This window comes from Rhinatrema bivittatum, chromosome 3, assembly GCF_901001135.1.
Source record: "Rhinatrema bivittatum chromosome 3, aRhiBiv1.1, whole genome shotgun sequence".
NCBI lineage: Eukaryota > Metazoa > Chordata > Amphibia > Gymnophiona > Rhinatrematidae > Rhinatrema > Rhinatrema bivittatum.
In genome coordinates this window covers 541,923,612-541,945,524 of record NC_042617.1, presented here as the reverse complement: position 1 = coordinate 541,945,524, position 21,913 = coordinate 541,923,612, and the positions used below count along the sequence as shown (strand labels likewise).

Genomic DNA, 21,913 nt, shown 5'->3' with positions numbered 1-21,913 from the left:
CTGGGAGGAGGCCAGCACCTGTCATTAAAATTTACCTTTGTTGAGATGGAGTGGGTTTGAGGGGGAGGCTGTAGGCTCAGCCCAGCAGAGCCAAGCATTTGAAGCTTGGATGGGAGGAGGGGGAGGGGGCAATAATAGAGTTACGAAGCCTGCAACATTTTATTTTCGTTTTTGAAACCCGTAGCTCCACTTAACTTGCAATATTCTTTTGAATATAGCTGGTTAAGGCTAAAGTTATCCAGCCACGTGAGGTCAGAAAACCTTTCGTACAACCAGCGATAATAAACAAATATTCAGTTAGGTTTGAAGTTACCTAGCCATGCTTAGCTGGATAGTTTTAATCTGGGATATTCATCCACTGAATATCCCAGATAATGTAACTGGCTAACTTTAGCAGGGTAAGTTATCCATTTTCCAGATTTTTTAATATTGGTCTGTATGGGGGTAGATATTCAAATGCTTCTTAGCTGGATAAGTCAGAATTCTCCAGCTAAGTGGCTGCCGCTGAATATCTGGCTATATAGTTAGCCGTATAGTTGGTATAAACTGGGTGGTGCTACCTATCAGGCTAACTTAGACCTAGATTTATCCTTTTGCTATAAATAGCGCTCAAGGGGCATGGTTAAGGTAATTTTCAAGACACTGTAATGTACACTATTTTAGCACATTAAATTTATTGCACCTGTAATATTTTCACATTGCAAGCTGAGAAGTGCCCAGATAGGCTATTTCCACTTTCTGGGCAGAAAGCAAGAGTGAGAGAGCAAGAGAGATTCTTTGTAAGGCTCTCATATAAATAAACTATTTATACCACTGTAGGGGGGGTGGGGGCATCTAGTAACTTAGAGTGAGGTTTTGGTGGTGGCCTAGGTTTTGGGGGACATTTTTACATGCACAGTCAGAGGTACGAACAGCACAGTACACAACAGTGAAGATTTTATATGTATTTCAGTGATGAAAGGTATCAAGCTAGGTCTAAAGTACAATGTACAAATCTCATCTTTGTGTACCTTTCATCACTCCAAATCACATAAAATCTTCACTGATGTGTACTGTGCTGTTTGTACCTCTGACCGTACATGTAAATGCCCCCCAAAACCTAGCCCACCACCAAAACCTCACCCTGAGTTAGTTGCCCCTCTTACAGTTGTACAATAAAAAGTTGACTAATAGGTGCGCCTCCCTAGAGAGTCACTCTTTCTCTCTCTCTCTCTCTCTCTCATAGAATTTCTGCTAAAAATCAGAGATCCTGTCCTGGGCACTAGATAAGTAGCAATATTGAGCCTTATCTGCTTACATTAGATATGGCCCATAGGGATAAAAGTTACCTGCTGTCCAAATGAATATGCCAGATAAGTCTATCCGGCTAACTTAGATATCCAGCTATTCCTTGAATATTTACCCCTGCATATTTAATGCCTTAATGTCATGAATGAATGAAACTAGAGAAGAAAATGATAAACTGCATGCAACTATATCAATAAGGTGCAAGGTGAGTATGTAGTTTTTAAATTTTATATTGCTATGACGACTGCACAGCTTTTGTAGTATGGAAAACTGGGCTGTTAATGCATTTCAATGACTGGCATTGCATGCTTATGGGAAATACCATGGTCCTACAGCCTCTTGGAAAAATAATTTAATTATATGTTTAGTAATATACAATAGTCTCATAATCTTGTATAATAAGCTTTGTTTTACCCAGATCAACTCTCAAAATCTTTCCAGGTCATTATTCCTAAGAAATGTGTGAGTAACCTACATAGAATTAATTGGGGCATGAAACATCCCCATTTTTTAATATAGAGTACCTTGGGTTAATATCTATGCTAAAATACAAGCAACATTTACACCATGCAGTCAGTAAAGTGATTATGAATGAAGTATTTTACAGTCAGTTCATTGCTGCAGTATTTAGCAATACTTTCATTTGTTTTTTTACTGATTTAAATCATGTTGGCATTAAAATAAAGCTCTCACCAGAGATAAGCACAAACCTCAAAATATTACACTGCCATAATTTATTTGCCTATCAAAACATGCCTTGCTTCAAGAAAGATTAATGCAGTGGGACTTCACAATACCATTTCACCTCAGCCTTTGCCTTTCAAACTGGAACAAAAGCACAGTGCATGCAGGATAGGATATACATAGGGCATACAATGAGAGAAATCATCACTATCCTATTGGGATTGAGAGGGAGGCAGGAAAGGGAGGCTGCCAATCCTATTGGCCAGAGGGTGCTATTCTGCATTGCCAATCAGAGGCCTCTTATCCCTGAGGATGGAACCAGGAATTTGACTGAAGTAGCATTGGGAGACCTTGTACAGAAGTTGCCGTCTAATATATGGCCAAAGAACAGCACTAGCTCCCATTTGCATCCTGATATTCATCTCAGAGAAGATTGCTGCATTACTTGGCCTCTACTGTAAAGCATGTGAAAGGAGGAGAGGGAAAAACTGAAAAAAATATTAGAGGCCATGAAAACAAGATGGGACTGGATTTAAATAGAATGGCCTTGCAGAGAAACATAAAAGAATATCCAAAGATAGCATGCTTCTAGACTTTTGTGGGCATAGTGTCAAGCAGTTTACTACATACTTGGTGATGCTTTTGATTTAGCTGGAGAGTTAGAAAAGTAAAATACAATATTTAGTTTACAGAAAAACATCCTGAAAATTGTTATTACTACTAATAGCCCCCTTCATTTTTATCACATTTTGAAAAGGCATTTTTGCAGACCTGGGGCCTTATTTATCAAGGCTATCGCAGGCTCCGGGGCCGACTCTGCGAAGACGCCGCGGACGACGAAAGGTAAGGGCCTTTTCGTCGTCCTACTTCGTGCCCAATAGCTACACCTTCTATGGTGGCGCTATTGGGTGGGAAACCGGCAGCGATCGCACCGCCGCGGTGCGATCGCTGCCGGCTAGCGCAGGACCACCCCCTCACTTCGACCCACCGCCCCCCATTAGCGCAGTTTTCTAAAGTTTTGCAGGCCTGCGAAACTTTAGAAAAAGAGGCCCCTAGTTCGTTATATATATTTTTTTCTATTAACAATTCATGGTGAGATATGAAACTGAATATTCAACACATTTCCAAGTACAATAGGTTAATAATATATGTTAGGATCTGATTGCTAAAGTACATGTGAGCTGTGATACTATTTATTTATTTAGTATTTCATTGATTACATGCATTTTTGCATATGAAATTCACCCAAAGTGAAGTACAACATATAACAGCAGTATACAATTATCAGGGATAACATATATATGAACAACAGCATAAAAACTGAGATCATTAGCAGCTTAACAATATTGAGTTTGATATTCAAAGCACGTTTAGCGCTAGATAACTGGATGCGTAGGACTTATCCTTCTATATAGTGGCTGCTGAGTATGTTATGTTCAGTAGGGATGTGAATCGTATTTCTGACGATTGAAAATAATGTACGATATTTTCAAAGTCATCAGAAATCGGGGGCTCCCACAAGAGAACCCCACAAATTTTTCGTGGGGTTCTCTTATTGTTTTAGGGGAGGGTGGGAAAAATGGCCCACAAAAACAACCCCTAAACCCGCCCCGACCCTTTAAAACAGCTCCCTTAGCTTCCCCACCCTCCCGACCCCCCCCAAATAAAAACTTTTTGAAATTACCTGGTGGTCCAGTGGGGGTCCCGGGAGCGATCTCCCGCTCTCGGGCCGTCGGCTGCCACTAATAAAAATGGCGCCGATAGCCCTTTGCCCTTACCATGTGACAGGGTATCCGTGCCATTGGCCGGCCCCTGTCACATGGTAGGAGTAATGGACGGCCGGCGCCATCTTTAAAAACTACCAAGGAAGTACTTTGCAGAATTTTTCCCTACATGAAAAAAGGAACCTTTTCACACTGTACTATTGCCTGAAAAGCAGCATGTGACAAAGTGCACCACTGATTCCCAGTCCCTCAAGAACAAATATGTATAGATTACCAATGCCACTGCTGTTTCTTTTTTGTTTTTTGCTCTGCAAAAAAAACAAACTGCAGTATGATGCCAACTACTGAATAAGACTTTGCCAGTAACATGATGGTCCTTTAAACAGTAAACTTGAAACTAGATAACTTTGGAATATGCCTCTTTTTGACTCAGACTCCTAATGAAATGAATCACATTGACAAAGATGACAAAGATTGCATTTCAGTATTTTACCTGGTTTGGGTTGCGGATGCACCTTTTCATGTTTTAATTCTTGTTCTACGAGAAAGATAAAACCAGAAGAGTCAGATCCTCAATGCACAGACTCTCACAGAAATGTTGGCACACATGCAATTTAAAAGCATGTATTCTGTTAGATTTCACATGCTACAATATCCAAGAAGCCAAGTTAATACAATCAAATAACAAAGAATAGGTAACAGAAAAGGCTCTTAAACCTACTGGTATCATAAGAAGTGCAGGCAGCCACTAAAATTTGGCAAAATATCAGTATATACCCATGTATATACTGATATTCCTGTAAATATGGTTTTTCTTGTAATTCATATTATGTTTCATGATGCATATAAATAACCTGTAAATCATTTAATGTTACTCTCTTGTTATCTGTATGCTCCTTGTTTCACTGTAAAGCAATTGTTGCTGAATTGCGTTTAATGTGAACCAATGAGATGTTCCCAACGTTCATCGGTATATAAAAAACTCTAAATAAATAAATAAATAAATAAATAAATAAAATAAAAAGCATCTGAATTTTAATCATATACCAGACTAGAGGTATGCATAGCATTTTCGGATTGGGGGTGGGCCATTTCGGTCCAGCCCCCAGATCGGAGTGTATTTTGTTGATATTTCATTAGAAAAAAACCCCAAATCCACCCCAACCTTTCAAATTTAATTACAAATAAAGCCCCCCACTCTTTTTATCCCCCAAGACCCACCCAAACTCTCTGGTGTCCAGTGGTGGGCCTGGGAGCGATCTCCCACTCCTGGGCCATTGGTTGCCAGTAATCAAAATGGTGTCAGCAGTCCTTTGTCCTTACTATGTGACAGGGGCCGGTAGCTATTTTGATTACTGGCAGCTGAAGGCCCAGAAGTGGGAGATCGCTCCCAGGTCCCCTGCTGGACCACCAGAGTGTTTGGGTGAGTCTTCGGGGGGAGGGTAAGGAGGGTAGACGGCTTTATATTTAATAAAATTTGAAGGGTTGGGGCAGGTTTAGGGGTGAAAAAAAAACCGCTAGGAAAACAACATGAAATTTTGTGGGTTTTCCTATCATTTTTTTCCTTCCCGAAATACAGCGAAATAGGAAATATCATCTTTATTTCCTATTCATTGCAAACAACTGCACATCCCTATTCCAGACTATTGCCCTTAAGTTTTCTCCTCACTTCCCCATGACAGCCATATTTTCTAATGCTGAGAAACTGTGAAATAACTTTGCTGGCTCCTGAAGCAGATAAGACTTGTTGTTGATACACTGACAGTGTCGGGTCATGGCCTCTGGACATTATATAATGGTGATAGCTTGATAGTCTAGCAGAGGGCCCAAGCGTGACCTCCCACTCCCAGGGCAGTGGCTGCCATTAGTCAAAATGGCATTGGCCAACCCTTTGCCCCTATCATGTGACAAGGGATGCCCAATGGCACTGATAGCCCCATCGAAAGTCAGGGACAAAGGACTGCCTGTGCCATTTTGACTAATGCCAGCCACTGGATTAGAAGAGGAAGGTTGCTCCCAGGCCCCTCGCTAGACTGCCAAGCTTTTTTGGTGAGTCCTGGGGGATTGGGAGGGTCAGCAAGTATAGACAGGGGGTGCTGGTGTGCTGGGGATGCTCCACATTGTAATAAATGGAAAAGGTTGGGGTAGGTTTTTTTTGTTTTTTTTTTTTAAAAGAAAACAAAGCAGGGAAATAAAACTAAAAAAAAAAAAAAAGATCAGGGGTTGGACCTGAAATGGACCACCACCAGAACAAAAACAAAAATGGAAGGACATTTTTTTAGACTACCATCCCTACATTTCACTTGTGCCATGACAGCAAAAGCAGATATTATAAAACCTGTATATAGGAGGGGCATGCTTTATTTATTTTTTGGTGTTGTTTTTGTTTAGAGTCGTTATCTGTTTCATTTAATTTTTTTAAATGGTTCAGGGATGCTTACTTTGGGTTTCCCTAATTTCAGAGTTAGTGCACACTAATGGCACTTAGTGTGTGATAACTGGATGTTACCAATAGTGCGCACTAACTGAAAATGTTATCGATATGTTAAAAAGTGTCAATTGGAGGAATAGTTTGTTAGCTACAGGTATAGTTTTGCATTCCCAAAGGCTGTCTCCTTAGTTACTTGTTTTTGTTCCCAAAGTTGAAGATGGTAGTTGGGGGGGTGGGGATTGTCCAGGTCTGGTAACAAGTGTAAACAAACAAGTGATGTAATAATACCATCAAGTTCTAGAGATGTGATTTGACTGAATCTTTTGGTTTGGCCTTCGTTATCGGCCCGCCGTGGGAAATTTAGTTTTCCCGTGGTTCGGGCCGATTTTTTTTCGGCTGCCCCGAAACGCAAAACTCAAACCCACCCCAACTCTTCAAATTTAATTAATTACAATCCCACTACCCTCCCAACCTTCCCCAAAACTTTCCAAAAATCCCTGGTGGTCCAGCGGGGGTCCCGGGAGTCATCTCCTGCTCTCAGGCCGTCGACTGCCAGTAATCAAAATGGCGCCGATGGCCCTTTGCCCTTACCATGTGATGGGCGATCAGTGCCATTGGTCGGCCTCTGTCACTTGGTAGGAGCAATGGACGGCCGGCGCCATCTTAAAAAATGGTGCGGGCCATCCATTGCTCCTACCATGTGACAGGTGTTGCAGAGCCTGGTTACGGCAGCCCCCGGCCAGTCCCCCCTACCTCCTTTGTTCACCCAGCATGACAGCCCTCCCTCCGTGGCAGGCCGTGAGTGCTGGCCCGTGTGGCTCAGGCAGCGTCTTCCTCGCAGCTAGCATCGGGGCCTCCCCTGACGCGTGTGTGCAGGAGGCCCTGCCTCTTAAAGGGGCCGTGGCAGGAGAATCAACCCAGCCCCTGAAGATGACGTCTGCTAGGAGGGGTATCTTAAACCTCAGAGCTGCACCATCACATTGCCTTCACAACGGGTCTTCCTTGTTGCTGCCTGGCTGTTCTTCCTGCCTTGCCTCCAAGTTCCTGTCCTGCCTTGCCTCTGAATTCCTGTCCTGCCTTGTCTCTGAGTTCCTGTCCTGCCTTGTCTCTGAGTTCCTGCCTCGCCTCCGAGTTCCTGTGTCTAGTCCTTGGCTTGATCTCCTGGTTTCGACCCTGGCTTGTCTTCCCGTCTCTGATTGTCTGCTGCCCATCCTGACCCTTGGCCTGTGACTTTGTTCTGCTACTTTGCCGCCTGCCCCGGATCTTCTGCCTGGACTCCATTCCGCTTCTTCGTGGAGTGTCGGTTCCTGTCTTGCTGGGTGAACGCTCTGAGTACCCGCTTCTCGGGGGCTTCTCCGCATTCATAGGCTATCCGATCCTCGGAGGGCCGTCCTGCCTGATCTCTTGGAACCATTCTGTGTGGGTACTTCTCTTCACCAATTCCACCTCCCGGAGATGAGCTCCATCGAGGGCAATCCCTCAGGGGTTATCACCGCTCGCTCTGGCTCAAGGGTCCACAAACGTAACAACAGGGACCGACCAATGGCACCGGTAGCCTCTGTCACATGGTAGGAGCAATGGACGGTTGGCGCCATCTTAAAAAAATGGCGAGGGCCATTCATTGCTCCTACCATGTGACAGGCCAACCAATGGCACCCTTAGTCCCTATCACATGGTAAAGGCAAAGAGCCACCGGCGCCATTTTGATTAGTGGCAGCTGACAGCCTGAGAAGGGAAGATCGCTCCCAGAACCCTGCTGGACCACCAGGGACTTTGGCAAGTCTTGGAGGGGTCGGGAGGGTGGGGGGTTGCAATTAATTAAATTTGAAGGGTTGGGGTGGGTTTGGGGGTTTTTTTTTCAATGTGCCCTTTCTCCCCCCCCCAAAAAAAAAAAAAAAAAAAGATAAGAAAACCACATGAAATTTTATGGGTTTTCCTATCGTTTCTTAAGCCCCCTGAAATGCAATGAAATAGGAAATATCTTTATTTCCTATTTTGTTGCAAATGAATGCACATCCCTATTATTTAATGTGTGTACTGTTTTGAAATATTTTATTGATACTTGGGAAATTAAAAAAAATGTATATGACTAATTAATAGAAGTTATTCTATTTGTCAGTAGTTTTAAAATATTAGTTTATTAGTTATAATTGATACTTTAAGTTTCTTGATTTTATTTGTTTTATGAAGAATGGTGTTTCTGTTTTTCCATTGTTACAGAGTCTGGCTTCTTGGGGTTTCCATTTCAGTTTTTGTCTGCATAATTCTGGTTCTGATTTGTGATCCTTTATGCTATATTTGGTGAGAGTCTGTCTCTGCTCTGTGTATGTTACAAAGGTGAGAGATTCTGCTAGCATGTAGTGACTGTGTCGGGATCTATAGCAATTGGATTTGTTTCATTTCCCCAGTAGGCAGTATATTGGTATTCTGGGACCAAGTGCAGTTAGTGTTAGCTGCGTTCAAAAAAGGTTTGGATAAGTTCTTGGAGGAGAAGTCCATTAACTGCTATTAATCAAGTTTATTAAGGAATAGCCACTGCTATTAATTGCATCAGTAGCACGGGATCTTCTTAATGTTTGGGTAATTGCCAGGTTCTTGTGGCCTGGATTGGCCTCTGTTGGAAACAGGATGCTGGGCTTGATGGACCCTTGGTCTGACCCAGCATGGCAATTTCTTATGTTCTTATGTTCTTAGGAAATATGACCTGATAATACACAAATCTTACCTGGTACCTTATCTTTGGTTCGTAGTAGTGGTTTTTCCTGTCTTTTGTTTTCTTTCTCTACAGTAATATGGAAAGATTAAGTCAGCCACCTTTGTCGTTGCAGTTATTTTCTCATTATTTTTCCAATATTCTTTACTGATTTTACCAGCTGCTATTGTATTTAGTGTAAAATAAAGATTAAAATACTAATAAATTGCTATCTATGTCTTCCATCAAAAATAACCATACTTGATTGATGTAGTATCAGTAAGCAAATATGTGAATTCTTACAACAAACATGAGGATGACAGGCATAGTCACCAGTTTATTTATTTATTTGTTTATTTATTTATTTAAAATTGTTTATCTACCGGCTTTACAATGAATATTGGACAAAATGGTTTACAGAATAAAATATACAGAATAAACTACACAGGAGTCACTCACATCAAGAACATAAAAACATAATAAAATAACAATAAAAAGTAAGAAAGTAAAGTCTCAGGAAGACAACCAGTAGCAAAGAATGCTGGATGCTCACAGCTTGCATGTGCCTAGGGCTGTTTTAGGAGGGATTTAAGATGTGGGAGGTGAACCAAATGCAATGGAGAAAAGTTATGTTTTTAGGCTTTTCTTAAATTCTTTATGGTTAGTAGTCTGCCTTAGATAGACTGGAATGGAATTCCAAAGTAGGGGGCCGCTACTGAAAAAGTACATCCCCTAGTTATATCAAACCTTGAAAGATGGACAGTGGGGACTTCGAGCAGATTTTTGTTTATTCAACTTAGGTGTCTATTAGGCTCTTAGATGCGGAGAGAAGTACATAACCAGATGGAGGAGTCATTATGTATTAAATTGTGTATGACAGACAGAATTTTATATTGTATTCTGGAGTAAACAGGAAGCCAATATAAAGATTGCAGAACTGGGGTAATGTGATTGTTCCTGGACGTGACTGTTAATATGCATGCTGCAGTGTTTTGAATTAATTGTAATGGACAAAGAGTGCTTTTATGGAGACTAAGATAAAGGGTGTTACAATAGTCTAAACCAGAAAAGATGAGGGCTGGGTGGTTGAACCAAGATGGCCACTGAGTAGGGACATGGCGAGAGTCCTCTCGTTGCAGTTTACCTTCGATTCGCCTATTTCCTCCTTTTTTTTCCAAAAAATGCCTCACACGAAAAGGAAGGCAAAACTTAGAGGGCTGACCTCAAGTTCTCCCTCTCTGAACCCTTCTCAGCCTTGTATTGAGGGATTTTTCACCAATAATGTGGTTCAGATGTCGAAAGACGCGGTCACTGGAAGGGGTGTGGAAGAGCGAGCACCCTCCCACTTGACCCCGGATACCACTCTCAGTCCTGGCACAGCGAATAGACCAGCTCACCCCAGCTACGAGGAAACCAAGAACCCGGCGACGGCAGAGACTCCATCGGAGATTGGGCGTGAAGTTTCCGGGCAATTGCAATGGAAGGGGTCCCCAGCTGAGAATGGGGGGGCCCCGTATCTCGGATGGGATGAGCCCTCTAAAGAAAGAGGGAAGAATTGATCCACTCCCACTCAAAGTGTTGAGAACTACTGAGTCGGCAACATTGACTAAGGTATGAGGCTGGGAGCAGGCAGTAGCATGGGAATGGGAAATGTTCAACCTAATGCTCTGGGAACTGAATTAAGCCAAAGCTACCCAGAAACAATGACTATGGAAGGTCTATGGACTGTGCTAAAATCCATTGAAATATCTTTATCTGCATTGTCTTAAGCGGCAATAGAAACAAAATATCAAGTACTGATCAATACTAACTTGATATCATATAATTTAAAAGTAGACGATATGGATCAACGATTTTCTGCTATGGAGAAAGTTCAACAGAATTTGGTTAAGACTGAGTCAATTTACAATAAAAGATTGGAAAATGTTGAAAATGCCCTGAGAGCACATAATTTAAGAATTCTAAATTTTCCAGTGATTAATCTCATCTCTCCTTTGGAACTTTTCAAGATGTCTATTCAACAAGTATTGAAAATTCCTGAGTCTGCAATGCCTGTTGTCACAAAAATATATTACCTCCCTTCAGTCTATACAAGCAGAACAAGAGGGTTTAATACAACCATCTACAGCTTTGGATATTTCAGGAATTTTGGAGTTCATACAAAGAAGATCTTTATTAGTATCATTTGCTTTCCTGATGGATCGTAATAATGTTTTGAAATTGGTTTTTCAAAATAGGTAGTCATTATTCTTTGGACAGAAACTCTGGATATTCCCTGATTTGATAAAATCTACTCAAATTAGGAGGAACAATTTTTTATCTATGAGAGCTGAAGCACTACAATTGGGAGCTAAATTTGCTTTACGCTATCCATGTAAATGATGTGTTAAATATCAGAATATAAAATATGTATCTTTTTGAAACTAGTCAACTCAGATCATTTTTGGATGGACACTCCTGAAGGTTGCCCACTACTGGTTCGACATAATATAATAACTAACTACATACCCTTTCGGCGTCATTAGTGAACTTTAAAGAACTATTGTTCTGCTGTTTTCACTTGTAATATGCTCAGCCCCCCCCCCCTTATATTTCCTATATCGAGGTACATGGTTAACATTTTTTGTAATAACTTGCAACATTATTATGTAATTTCAATTTATGTTATTTTACCATAATTATGTACTGATATTACTTAAACAAGTTCTTATTGTGAGAAATGTAAAAGTTTTGAAAAGAAAAAAAAAAGAAAAGATGAGGGCCTGTAATACAGCACAGAAATCATCTAAATAGAGTAATGGATGGAAACATTTTAACATGTGAAGTTTGTAAAATGAGTTTTTTACTGTAGTAGAAATACGAATGGACATGGATAGTTCAGAGTCTAGAATGACCCCGAGGTTTCAAGCTTTTGATATGATAGGGATAGATAGACCATCTGGAATTAGGTTTGAAGGTGGACTTCAAGCAGAATGTGGAATTGTAGACAGATAAAGAACTTCTGTTTATGAAAACTATAAACCAAGACCTTTGAGCAAATGACATAAAGGTATGAGATAAATGTTAAATAGGATAGAAGAGAGAGATGAGCCTTGGGGGATGCCACAGGAAAGAGTGTACCAATTAGAAGAATGAGGTCTAATATTAATTTGGTAGGAACAATTAGATAGGTAAGATTGAAACCATATTAGAACAGTGTCTGCAAGGATTATAGATTTCAGCTTGGTAAGAAGAATTTGGTGATATAGAGTATCAAAAGTGGCAGAGATATCTAATAACACTAGGATATAATCAATGTTTGTATCAAAACCTCGAAATAAAGTGTCAAAAGCAGATAGCAGAAGGGTTTCTGGACCATGACCTTTTTAAAAACCATATTGATTTGGGTGGAGAATTGCATTGTTTGATAAGAAGTCAGACAGGTGGTGTAATACTACTGAATCTTAGGGGTGTGCATTCGTTTTGACCGCATATGTAAAACGCAACTTATTATTTTTTTTTAACTTAAAAAAGTGATGAGGCGAAAACGATCGCAATTTCCAACTTATTCAACAAAGCTAAGTTGGAAATCGCGATCGTTGATCCTAAATAAAAATTTAAACCCCTCACCCTCCTTAATCCCCCCCCCCCCAAGACTTACCAAAACTCCCGGGAGTCAGGGACGCCATTCCTGTATTCCTTTGCGAGGAGCACGTGACGTCGGCGTCACGTGATTCACCGCGCGTCCGCTCCGGGACCCTCGTTGGACCCAAACGGAACTTTTGGCCAGCTTGGGGGGGCCTCCTGATCCCCCCAAGCTGGCCAAAAGTTCCGTTTGGGTCCAACGAGGGTCCCGGAGCGGACGCGCGGTGAATCACGTGACGTCCGCGTCACTCCGACGTGACGCCGACGTCACGTGCTCCTCGCAAAGGAATACAGGAATGGCGTCCTGACTCCCCGCTGGACCACCAGGGAGTTTTGGTAAGTCTTGGGGGGGGGGGGATTAAGGAGGGTGAGGGGTTTAAATTTTTATTTAGGGAATCGGTGCACTTATGGACATAGACTCAACTTATGGAATTCTACATATGTCCATATTGACCGAAATTGACCCCCCCTTTCGACTTATGGACTTATGAACATAAACTTTTTGTCTGCACATCCCTACTGAATCTGTCAGTTTTGCAAGAGAAGTGATAAAGGCAATTGTTTGTAGATTGGTGAAATCAGAAATGTCTACAGTTTTCTTTTTCTGTATGGGGAGAATGGAGGTTTGTTTGAGAGGATCCGGGAAAATACCAGAATCAAGGGATTGATTTACAATTTGACAAAGAAAAGGACTGGCAATGTCACCAAGGGGTTTTAAATAATGACTTGGGCAAGGATTGAAGGGACAGAAAGAAATTTTCATTTTCTGAAGAATACAAGAATACTTGTATACTAGTATAGTGCTAGAGAAATGTGGTGTTAAAGATATATACAGATACAGCACATAAGAAGATGAGAGGTGTCTCTGTTCACATTCATCACAAACCAGCGAGATAGAAAATATGACCCGAGAATGCACAGATCTTACCTGGTACCTTGTCTTTGGTTCGTGGAGATGCTTTTTTTCTTTTTTTCTGGCTTCTTCCTCTACAATTATATGGAAAGATTAAGTCAGACACCCTTGTCCATGCAGATATTTTCTCATTCTTTTCCACAATTCTTTCCGTTACCAGCTGCTATTGTATTTTAGTATAGACTAAAGAATAAATTACTAATATATTATCTATGTCTTCCTTCAAAATAACTATGCTTGATTGATGTCGTATCAGTAAGAAAATATCTGAACTCCTATAACATACCAGAGGAAGACAGGCAGAGTTACCAGTTTCTAGTATAGTGTAAGTAAAAAATGGTAGAAAACATGCCCCCATATACAGTACATAATACACTGGAGGATGAGAGAGCTATCTCTGTTCTCATTTACCACAGGCAATCAGATAGAAAATAGGACCTGAGAATAAACATATCTTACCTGGTACCTTGTGTTTGGTTCGTGGAGGTGATTTTTCCTGTCTTTTGGCTTCTTCCTCTACAGTAATATGGAAAGATTAAGGGGGTCATTTTCTAAGCCTATCGCACGTGAAAAGTCCCTTTTCACATATGAAAGCTTGCCAGGTGCAGAGTCATGGCGGCGAGGGGAGGAGTCGGGGTGGCAAGGAAGCGGTCGCGGCGTTATCTTCACTGGCGGCGATAAGGTAAGGACCGATCTCATCGCCAGTAGCATGCCCAATAGCGCCACCTTTCATGGTAGCACTATTGGGTGCGAAAGACGGCAGCGATAACATCGTGGTGGTGCGATCACTGCTGGCTTTCACAGGCCCGCTCCCCTTTGCCCCCCCCCCCCCCCGCCCCCCATTACCGCTGGATTCACCATTCTCTGCGAGAATGGAAAATCCCAGCCTAAGTCAGCCATCTTTGTCCTTGCAGTTATTTTTTCATTATTTTTCCAATATTCTCTACTGATTTTATCAGCTACTACTGTATTTTAGTGTACATTAAGGAATCAAATACTAATTCAATGCTATCTATGTCTTCCATCAAAAATAACCATGCTTGATCAATGTAGTATCAGTAAGAAAATAAGTGAGCTCATACAACATAATAATTTGTTTAACCTTGGTTCGATGTAAACCGATGTGATATATCCAGTCATGAATGTCGGTATAGAAAAAGTGCTAAATAAATAAATAAATAACATATCTGAGGATGACAGGCATAGTCACCAGTTCCTAGTATAGTAAAGGAGAAATTTGGTGGAAAACATACACCCAGATATAGTACATGGGAGGATGAGAGCTGTCTCTGTTCACATTTACTAGGGATGTGCAGCAGGGACGGATACGTTCGATTCAGTATTCGTATTTGTTGGGACCCAAATCTGTTACATCCGTTTTCGGGGGACCCCGATTCGTCCATTAGTTACGTATGGAATTCATTTACCATTAAAGTTAAAAAAAACCCCATCACAACCCTTTAAATTTAATTAACTACAACCCCCCACCCTCCTGACCCCCCCAAGACTTGCTAAAGGTCCCTGGTGGTTCAGCGGGGGTTCTGGAGCGATCTCTTGCACTCGGGCCGTCGGCTGCCGGTATTCAAATGGCGCTGATAGCCTTTGCACTTACTATGTCACAGGGGCTACTGGTGCCATTAGTCGGCCCCTGTCACATGGTAGGAACACAAGATGGCACCGGCCTTCCATTGCTACTACCATGTGACAGGGGCCGACCAATGGCAACAGTAGCCCCTGTGACATAGTAAGGGCAAAGCCTATTGCCGCCATTTTGAATACTGGCAGCCGACAGCCCGAGTGCAGGTGATCGCTCCAGGACCCCCGCTGGACCACCAGGGACTTTTGGCAAGTCTTGGGGGGGGGGGGTCAGCAGGGTGGGGGTTTTATTCGTTAGTTATACATTGCATTCATAGGGGTTTGCCATACGTCTCGGAACCCGACGAATACAATGAATAGTAGGGATGTGAATCGTTTTAGGACGATTAAAATTATCGTCCGATAATTTTAATATCGTCTTAAACCGTTATGGAACACAATACAACAGAGATTCTAACGATTTATCGTTATAAATCGTTAGAATCGTGAGCCGGCACACTAAAACCCCCTAAAACCCACCCCCGACACTTTAAATTAAATCCCCCACCCTCCCGAACCCCCCCAAATGAGTTAAATAACCTGCGGGTCCAGCAGCGGTCCGGAACGGGCTCCTGCTCCTCAATCTTGTTGTCTTCAGCCGGCGCCATTTTCCAAAATGGCGGCGAAAAATGGCGGCGGCCATAGACGAACACGATTGGACGGCAGGAGGTCCTTCCGGACCCCCGCTGGACTTTTGGCAAGTCTCGTGGGGGTCAGGAGGCCCCCCACAAGCTGGCCAAAAGTTCCTGGAGGTCCAGCGGGGGTCAGGGAGCGATTTCCCGCCGCGAATCGTTTTCGTACGGAAAATGGCGCCGGCAGGAGATCGACTGCAGGAGGTCGTTCAGCGAGGCGCCGGAACCCTCGCTGAACGACCTCCTGCAGTCGATCTCCTGCCGGCGCCATTTTCCGTACGAAAACGATTCGCGGCGGGAAATCGCTCCCTGACCCCCGCTGGACCTCCAGGAACTTTTGGCCAGCTTGTGGGGGGCCTCCTGACCCCCACGAGACTTGCCAAAAGTCCAGCGGGGGTCCGGAAGGACCTCCTGCCGTCCAATCGTGTTCGTCTATGGCCGCCGCCATTTTTCGCCGCCATTTTGGAAAATGGCGCCGGCTGAAGACAACAAGATTGAGGAGCAGGAGCCCGTTCCGGACCGCTGCCGTTCCAGACCGCCGCTGGACCCGCAGGTTATTTAAGTCATTTGGGGGGGGTTCGGGAGGGTGGGGGATTTAATTTAAAGGGTCGGGGGTGGGTTTTAGGGGGTTTTAATGTGCCGGTTTTGCGATTTTTCGATTTTTCGATTTTTCACGATTTTTCACGATATTTTACCCCCCCAAACGGCAACAATACGATTCCCTCCCCCTCCCAGCCGAAATCGATCGTTAAGACGATCGAGGACACGATTCACATCCCTAATGAATAGGGCCCTATACGTTGCGGATTGCGTATTCATTCAAAACAAATGCACATCCCTAATATTTTCCACAAACCAGATATACAGAAAATATGACCTGAGAACAAATAGATCTTACCTGGTACCTTGTGTTTGGTTCGTGGAGGTGATTTTTCCTGTCTTTTGGCTTCTTCTTCTACAGTAATATGGAAAGATTAAGTCAGTCAGCTTTGTCCATGCAGTTATTTTCCTATTATTTTCCAATATTCTTTACTGATTTTACCAGCTGTTATTGCATTTTAGTGTAAAAATAAATTACTGATATATTATCTATGTCTTCCATCAAAATAAATATGCTTGATTGATGTCGTATCAGTAAGAAAATATCTGAACTCCTATAACATACCAAAGGAAGACAGGCAGAGTTACCAGTTTCTAGTATAATGTAAGTAAAAAATGGGAGAAAACATGCCCCCATATACAGTATATAATACACTGGAGGATGAGAGAGCTGTCTCTGCTCTCATTCACCACAGAGCAATCAGATAGAAAATATGACTTGAGAATAAACAGATCTCACCTGGTAACTTGTGTTTGGTTCGTGGTGGTGCTTTTTCCTGTCTTTTGGGTTCTTCCTCTACAGTAATATGGAAAGATTAAGGGGGTCATTTTCTAAGCCTATCTTTATTTATTATTTATTTATTTATTGTTTTTGTTATACCGAGTTTCATGACTGGCATCACATCAACCCGGTTTACAATTAACAATGTGTGAAAAGCATAAGGTAACGTGATAACAATATTCCCAATAGAACTGTGAACTTTAAATACAGAGAATCAATTGAAGGGTGAGAAAGTTACAATAAAACAATAAAACAGGGAAAATTAACTTGGAGCTGGAAGAGGGGAGAGATTGAACAATGCAATATTTACATTTTCTCATGTGAAAATAATTACATTATTCTCATGTGAAAAGTCCCTTTTCGCATATGACAGCTTGCTGGGGGCAGATCCAGGGTGAGAGGGGAGGAGTCGGGGAGGTGAGGAGGCAGATGCGGCATTATCTTCGCTGGCGGCGATAAGGTAAGGCCCGTTATCATCGCCAGTATGCGCCCAATAGCACCACCTTTCATGGTGCCACTATTGGGTGTGAAAGCCGGCAGCGATAACACCGCAGTGGTGTGATCACTAGGGATGTGCAGAGGGACGTAATACGTTGCATTCAGGATTCATATTCATCAGGGGGCAGATACACTGATTTCGGCAAGGGGCCCCCTGATACGTTTATAAGTTAATTCTTATTTGTACCGGCCAAAATTAAATTAACTACCACCCTCCTGACCCCCCCAAGGCTTACCAATACTCCCTGGTGGTCCAGCGGGGGGTCCGGAAGCCATCTGCACTCACACCCTCGGCTGCCGGTTTCAAAATGGCGCTGATAGCCTTTGACCTACTTTGTCACAGCCGGCACCATCTTGTGTTCCTACGATGTGACAGGGGCTGACCAATGCACCGATAGCTCCTGTGACATAGTAAGGGCAAAGGCTATCAGTGCCATTTTGATTACTGGCAGCCGATGACCCAAGTGCAGGAGATCGCTCCCGAACCCCTGCTGGACCATCAGAGGCTTTTGGCAAGTCTTGGGGGGACCCTCCTGACCTGCACAAGACTTGCCAAAAGTTCAGCGGGGTCCAGGAGTGACTTCCTGCACTCGGACCGTTGGCAGCCAGTATTAAAAATGGCAGTTGATAGCCTTTGCCCTCTCTATGTCACAGGGGCCAAGGGTCCCCCAAGACTTGCCAAAAGCCCCTGGTGGTCCAGCGGGGGTCCGGGAGCGATCTCCTGCACTCGGGCCGTCGGCTGCCAGTAATCAAAATTGCGCCGATAGCCTTTGCCCTTACTATATCACAGGGGCTACCGGTGCCATTGGTCAGCCCCTGTCACATGGTAGGAGCACAAGATGGCGCCAGCCATCCATTACTCCTACCATGTGACAGGGGCTGACCAATGGCACCGGTAGCCCCTGTGACATAGTAGATCAAAGACTATAGGCGCCATTTTAAAACCGGCAGCCGAGGGTGTGAGTGCAGGAGATGTCTCCCATATCCCCCGCTGGACCACCAGGGAGTTTTGGTAAGTCTTGGGGGGGTCAGCAGGATGGGGGGATTATTTAAATTGGCTCCTTTAGAAGGACGAATAATTCAGCAAAGATTGGATGTATTCGTGGGGAATCGTGATACGTTTCGCTTCCCCACAAATACAACAAATATGTCCCTATCCGTTGTTGATTGCCAATTCCTAGGGAACGAATGCACACCCCTGGCGATCAGTGCCGGCTTTCGCAGGCCTGACACCCCCTTCGCCCCCCCATTCCGCTGGATTCAACATTCTCTGTGAGAATGGAAAATCCAGGTCTAAGTCAGCCACCTTTGTCCTTGCAGGTATTTTCTCATTATTTTTCCAATATTCTCTACTAATTTTACCACAAACCAGCTAGATAGAAAATATGACCTGAGAATAAACAGATCTTACCTGGTACCTTGTGTTTGGTTCGTGGAGGTGATTTTTGCTGTTTTTTGGCTTCTTCCTCTACAGTAATATGGAAAGATTAAGTCAGTCACCTTTGTCCATGCAGTTATTTTCCATTATTTTCCAATATTCTTAACTGATTTTACCAGCTGTTATTGTATATTAGTGTATAAAATTACTAATCTATTATCTATGTCTTCCATCAAAATAACTATGCTTAATTGCTGTCATATCAGTAAGAAAATATCTGAACTCCTATAACTTACCAGAAGAAGACAGGCAGAGTTACCAGTTTCTAGTACAGTGCAAGTAAAAAATGGGAGAAAACATGCCCCCATATACAGTATATAATACAGATGAGCTTTATTTTTCTGGGTCGGGTCGGGTTTCAATTCGGGCGCTTCATTGGAAAACTCGTTTTTCCATGGATCGTTTTTCGGCAACAATGAAGCTGGAACCCGAACCTGAAACCGGAAAAACGAATAAAAAAAAAATCCGAATCGGAAAAAAACCCACCCCAACCCTTCAAATTTACTGTATTACAACCGCGCCCCCCCCCTAACATCCCAATCCCTCCCCAAGACTTACTAAAAGCCCTGGTGGTCCAGCGGGGTCCCACGAGCGATCTCTCCCTCTGGGTTGTCGGGCTGTCGGGCCTGCTACGAATCAAATGGCGTCGATGGCCCTTTGCCCTTACTTTGTCACAGGGGCTATCAGTGCCATTGGTTGGCCCCTGTCACATGGTAGGAGCAATGGAGTCCCCCAAGACTTGCCAAAAGTCCCTGGTGGCCCAGCGGGGGTCCTGGAGCAATCTCCTGCACTTGGGGTGTCGGCTGCCAGTATTCAAAATGCCGCCGATAGCCTTTGCCCTTACTATGTCATAGGGGCTACCAGTGCCATTGGTCGGCCCCTGTCACATGGTAGGAGCACAAGATGGCACCGGCCATCTATTGCTCCTACAATGTGACAGGGGCCGACCAATGACACTGGTAGCCCATGTGACATTGTAAGGGCAAAGGGCCTTCGCCGCCATTTTGATTCGTAGCAGGCCCGACAGCCTGACGGCCCGGAGGGAGAGATCACTTGCGGGACCCTGCTGGACCACCAGGGCTTTTAGTAAGTCTTGGAGAGGGATCGGGATGGTGGGGGGGTTGTAATACAGTAAATTTGAAGAGTTGGGGTGGTTTTGTTTTTTTCTTAAATAAATGTGCCCTTCCCCCGCACTAACCCAAAAAACGAATTTTCCCCGAAATTCAGGAAAAATCCGTTTTGTGGTTCGCGTCCCCCAAACCACGATGAATTAGGCAATTTCGTTTAAATTGCCTAATTTGTGATAAACGAATGCACATCTCTAGTATATAATACACTGGAGGATAAGAGAGCTTTTTCTATTCTCATTCACCACAGAGCAATCAGATAGAAAATATAACCTGAGAATATACAGATCTCACCTGGTACCTTGTGTTTGGTTCGTGGTGGTATTTTTTCCTGTCTTTTGGCTTCTTCCTCTACAGAAATATGGAAAGATTAAGGGGGTCATTTTCTAAGCATCTCGCACGCGAAAAGTCCCTTTTCGCATAATATAGTTTGCCGGGGACGGAGTCGGCACAGCAAAGGGAGGATTCGGGTTGGCGAGGAGGCAGACGCGGCGTTATCTTCGCTGGCGGCGATAAGGTAAGGACTGTCATCGTCGCCAGTAGTGCACCCAATAGCGCCACCTTTCATGGTGGCGCTATTGGGAGCGAAAGCCGGCAGCGATAACATCGCAGTGGTGAGATCGCTGCCAGCTTTCGCAGGCCCCCCCCCCCTTTGCCAGTTCCTAGTGTAGTGCAAGAGAAATTTGGTGGAAAACATACACCCAGATATAGTACATGGGAGGATGAGAGCTGTCGCTGTTCACATTTACCACAAACCAGCTAGATAGAAATTATGACCTGAGAATGCACAGATCTTACCTGGTACCTTGTGTTTGGTTCGTGGAGGTGATTTTTGCTGTTTTCTGGCTTCTTCCTCTACTGTAATATGGAAAGATTAAGTCAGTCACCTTTGTCCATGCAGATATTTTCCCATTATTTTCCAATATTCTTAACTGATTTTACCAGCTGTTATTGTATTTTAGTGTAAAAAGAAATTACTAATTTATTATCTATGTCTTCCATCAAAATAACTATCTTGATTGCTGTCGTATCAGTAAGAAAATATCTGAACTCCTATATCTTATCAGAAGAAGACAGGCAGAGTTACCAGTTTCTAGAATAGTGTAAGTAAAAAATGGTAGAAAACATGCCCCCATATACAGTACATAATACAATGGAGGATGAGAGAGCTAACTTTCCTCTCATTCACCACAGAGCAATCAGATAGAAAATATGACCTGAGAATAAACAGATCTCACCTGGTACCTTGTGTTTGGTTCGTGGTGGTGCTTTTTCCTGTCTTTTGGCTTCTTCCTCTACAGTAATATGGAAAGATTAAGGGGGTCATTTTCTAAGTCTATCGCACGTGAAAAGTCCCTTTTCGCATACGATGGCTTTCCGTGGAGGAGTTGGGGTAGCGAGTGGAGGAGTCGGGGCAGCGAGGGGAAGAGCTGGGGCGGCGAGGAGGCGTTTGCGGCATTATCTTCACTGGCGGCGATAAGGTAAGGATTGTTATCGTCGCCAGTAGCATGCCCAATATTGCCACCTTTCATGGTGGCGCTATTGGGAGCGAAAGCCGGCAGCGATAACATCGCGGTGGTGAGATCGCTGCTAGCTTTCGCAGGCCCACCCCCCACCCCCCCCCTTTGCCAGTTCCTAGTGTAGTGCAAGAGAAATTTGGTGGAAAACATACACCCAGATATAGTACATGGGAGGATGAGAGCTGTCGCTGTTCACATTTACCACAAACCAGCTAGATAGAAATTATGACCTGAGAATGCACAGATCTTACCTAATACCTTGTGTTTGGTTCGTAGAGGTGATTTTTGCTGTTTTCTGGCTTCTTCCTCTACAGTAATATGGATAGA

At 43.4% G+C, this 21,913-nt stretch overlaps 1 protein-coding gene across 1 annotated transcript in view; it reads right to left on the bottom strand.

Annotated features, from left to right (window-relative positions):
* The window catches only part of LOC115088647 (neurofilament heavy polypeptide-like), a 611,587-nt gene that overhangs the window by 70,924 nt on the left and 518,750 nt on the right, over positions 1–21,913 (bottom strand). Inside the window, exons 63-73 of the mRNA XM_029596909.1 lie at positions 21,838–21,894; positions 21,305–21,361; positions 20,865–20,924; positions 20,361–20,417; positions 18,913–18,969; positions 16,962–17,018; positions 16,521–16,577; positions 13,815–13,871; positions 8,852–8,908; positions 4,189–4,233; positions 2,602–2,622 (exon numbers count right to left, since the gene is read on the bottom strand). Of these exons, the coding sequence (XP_029452769.1) occupies positions 2,602–2,622; positions 4,189–4,233; positions 8,852–8,908; positions 13,815–13,871; positions 16,521–16,577; positions 16,962–17,018; positions 18,913–18,969; positions 20,361–20,417; positions 20,865–20,924; positions 21,305–21,361; positions 21,838–21,894 (582 nt within the window). The remainder of the gene's footprint in view (positions 1–2,601; positions 2,623–4,188; positions 4,234–8,851; positions 8,909–13,814; positions 13,872–16,520; positions 16,578–16,961; positions 17,019–18,912; positions 18,970–20,360; positions 20,418–20,864; positions 20,925–21,304; positions 21,362–21,837; positions 21,895–21,913) is intronic.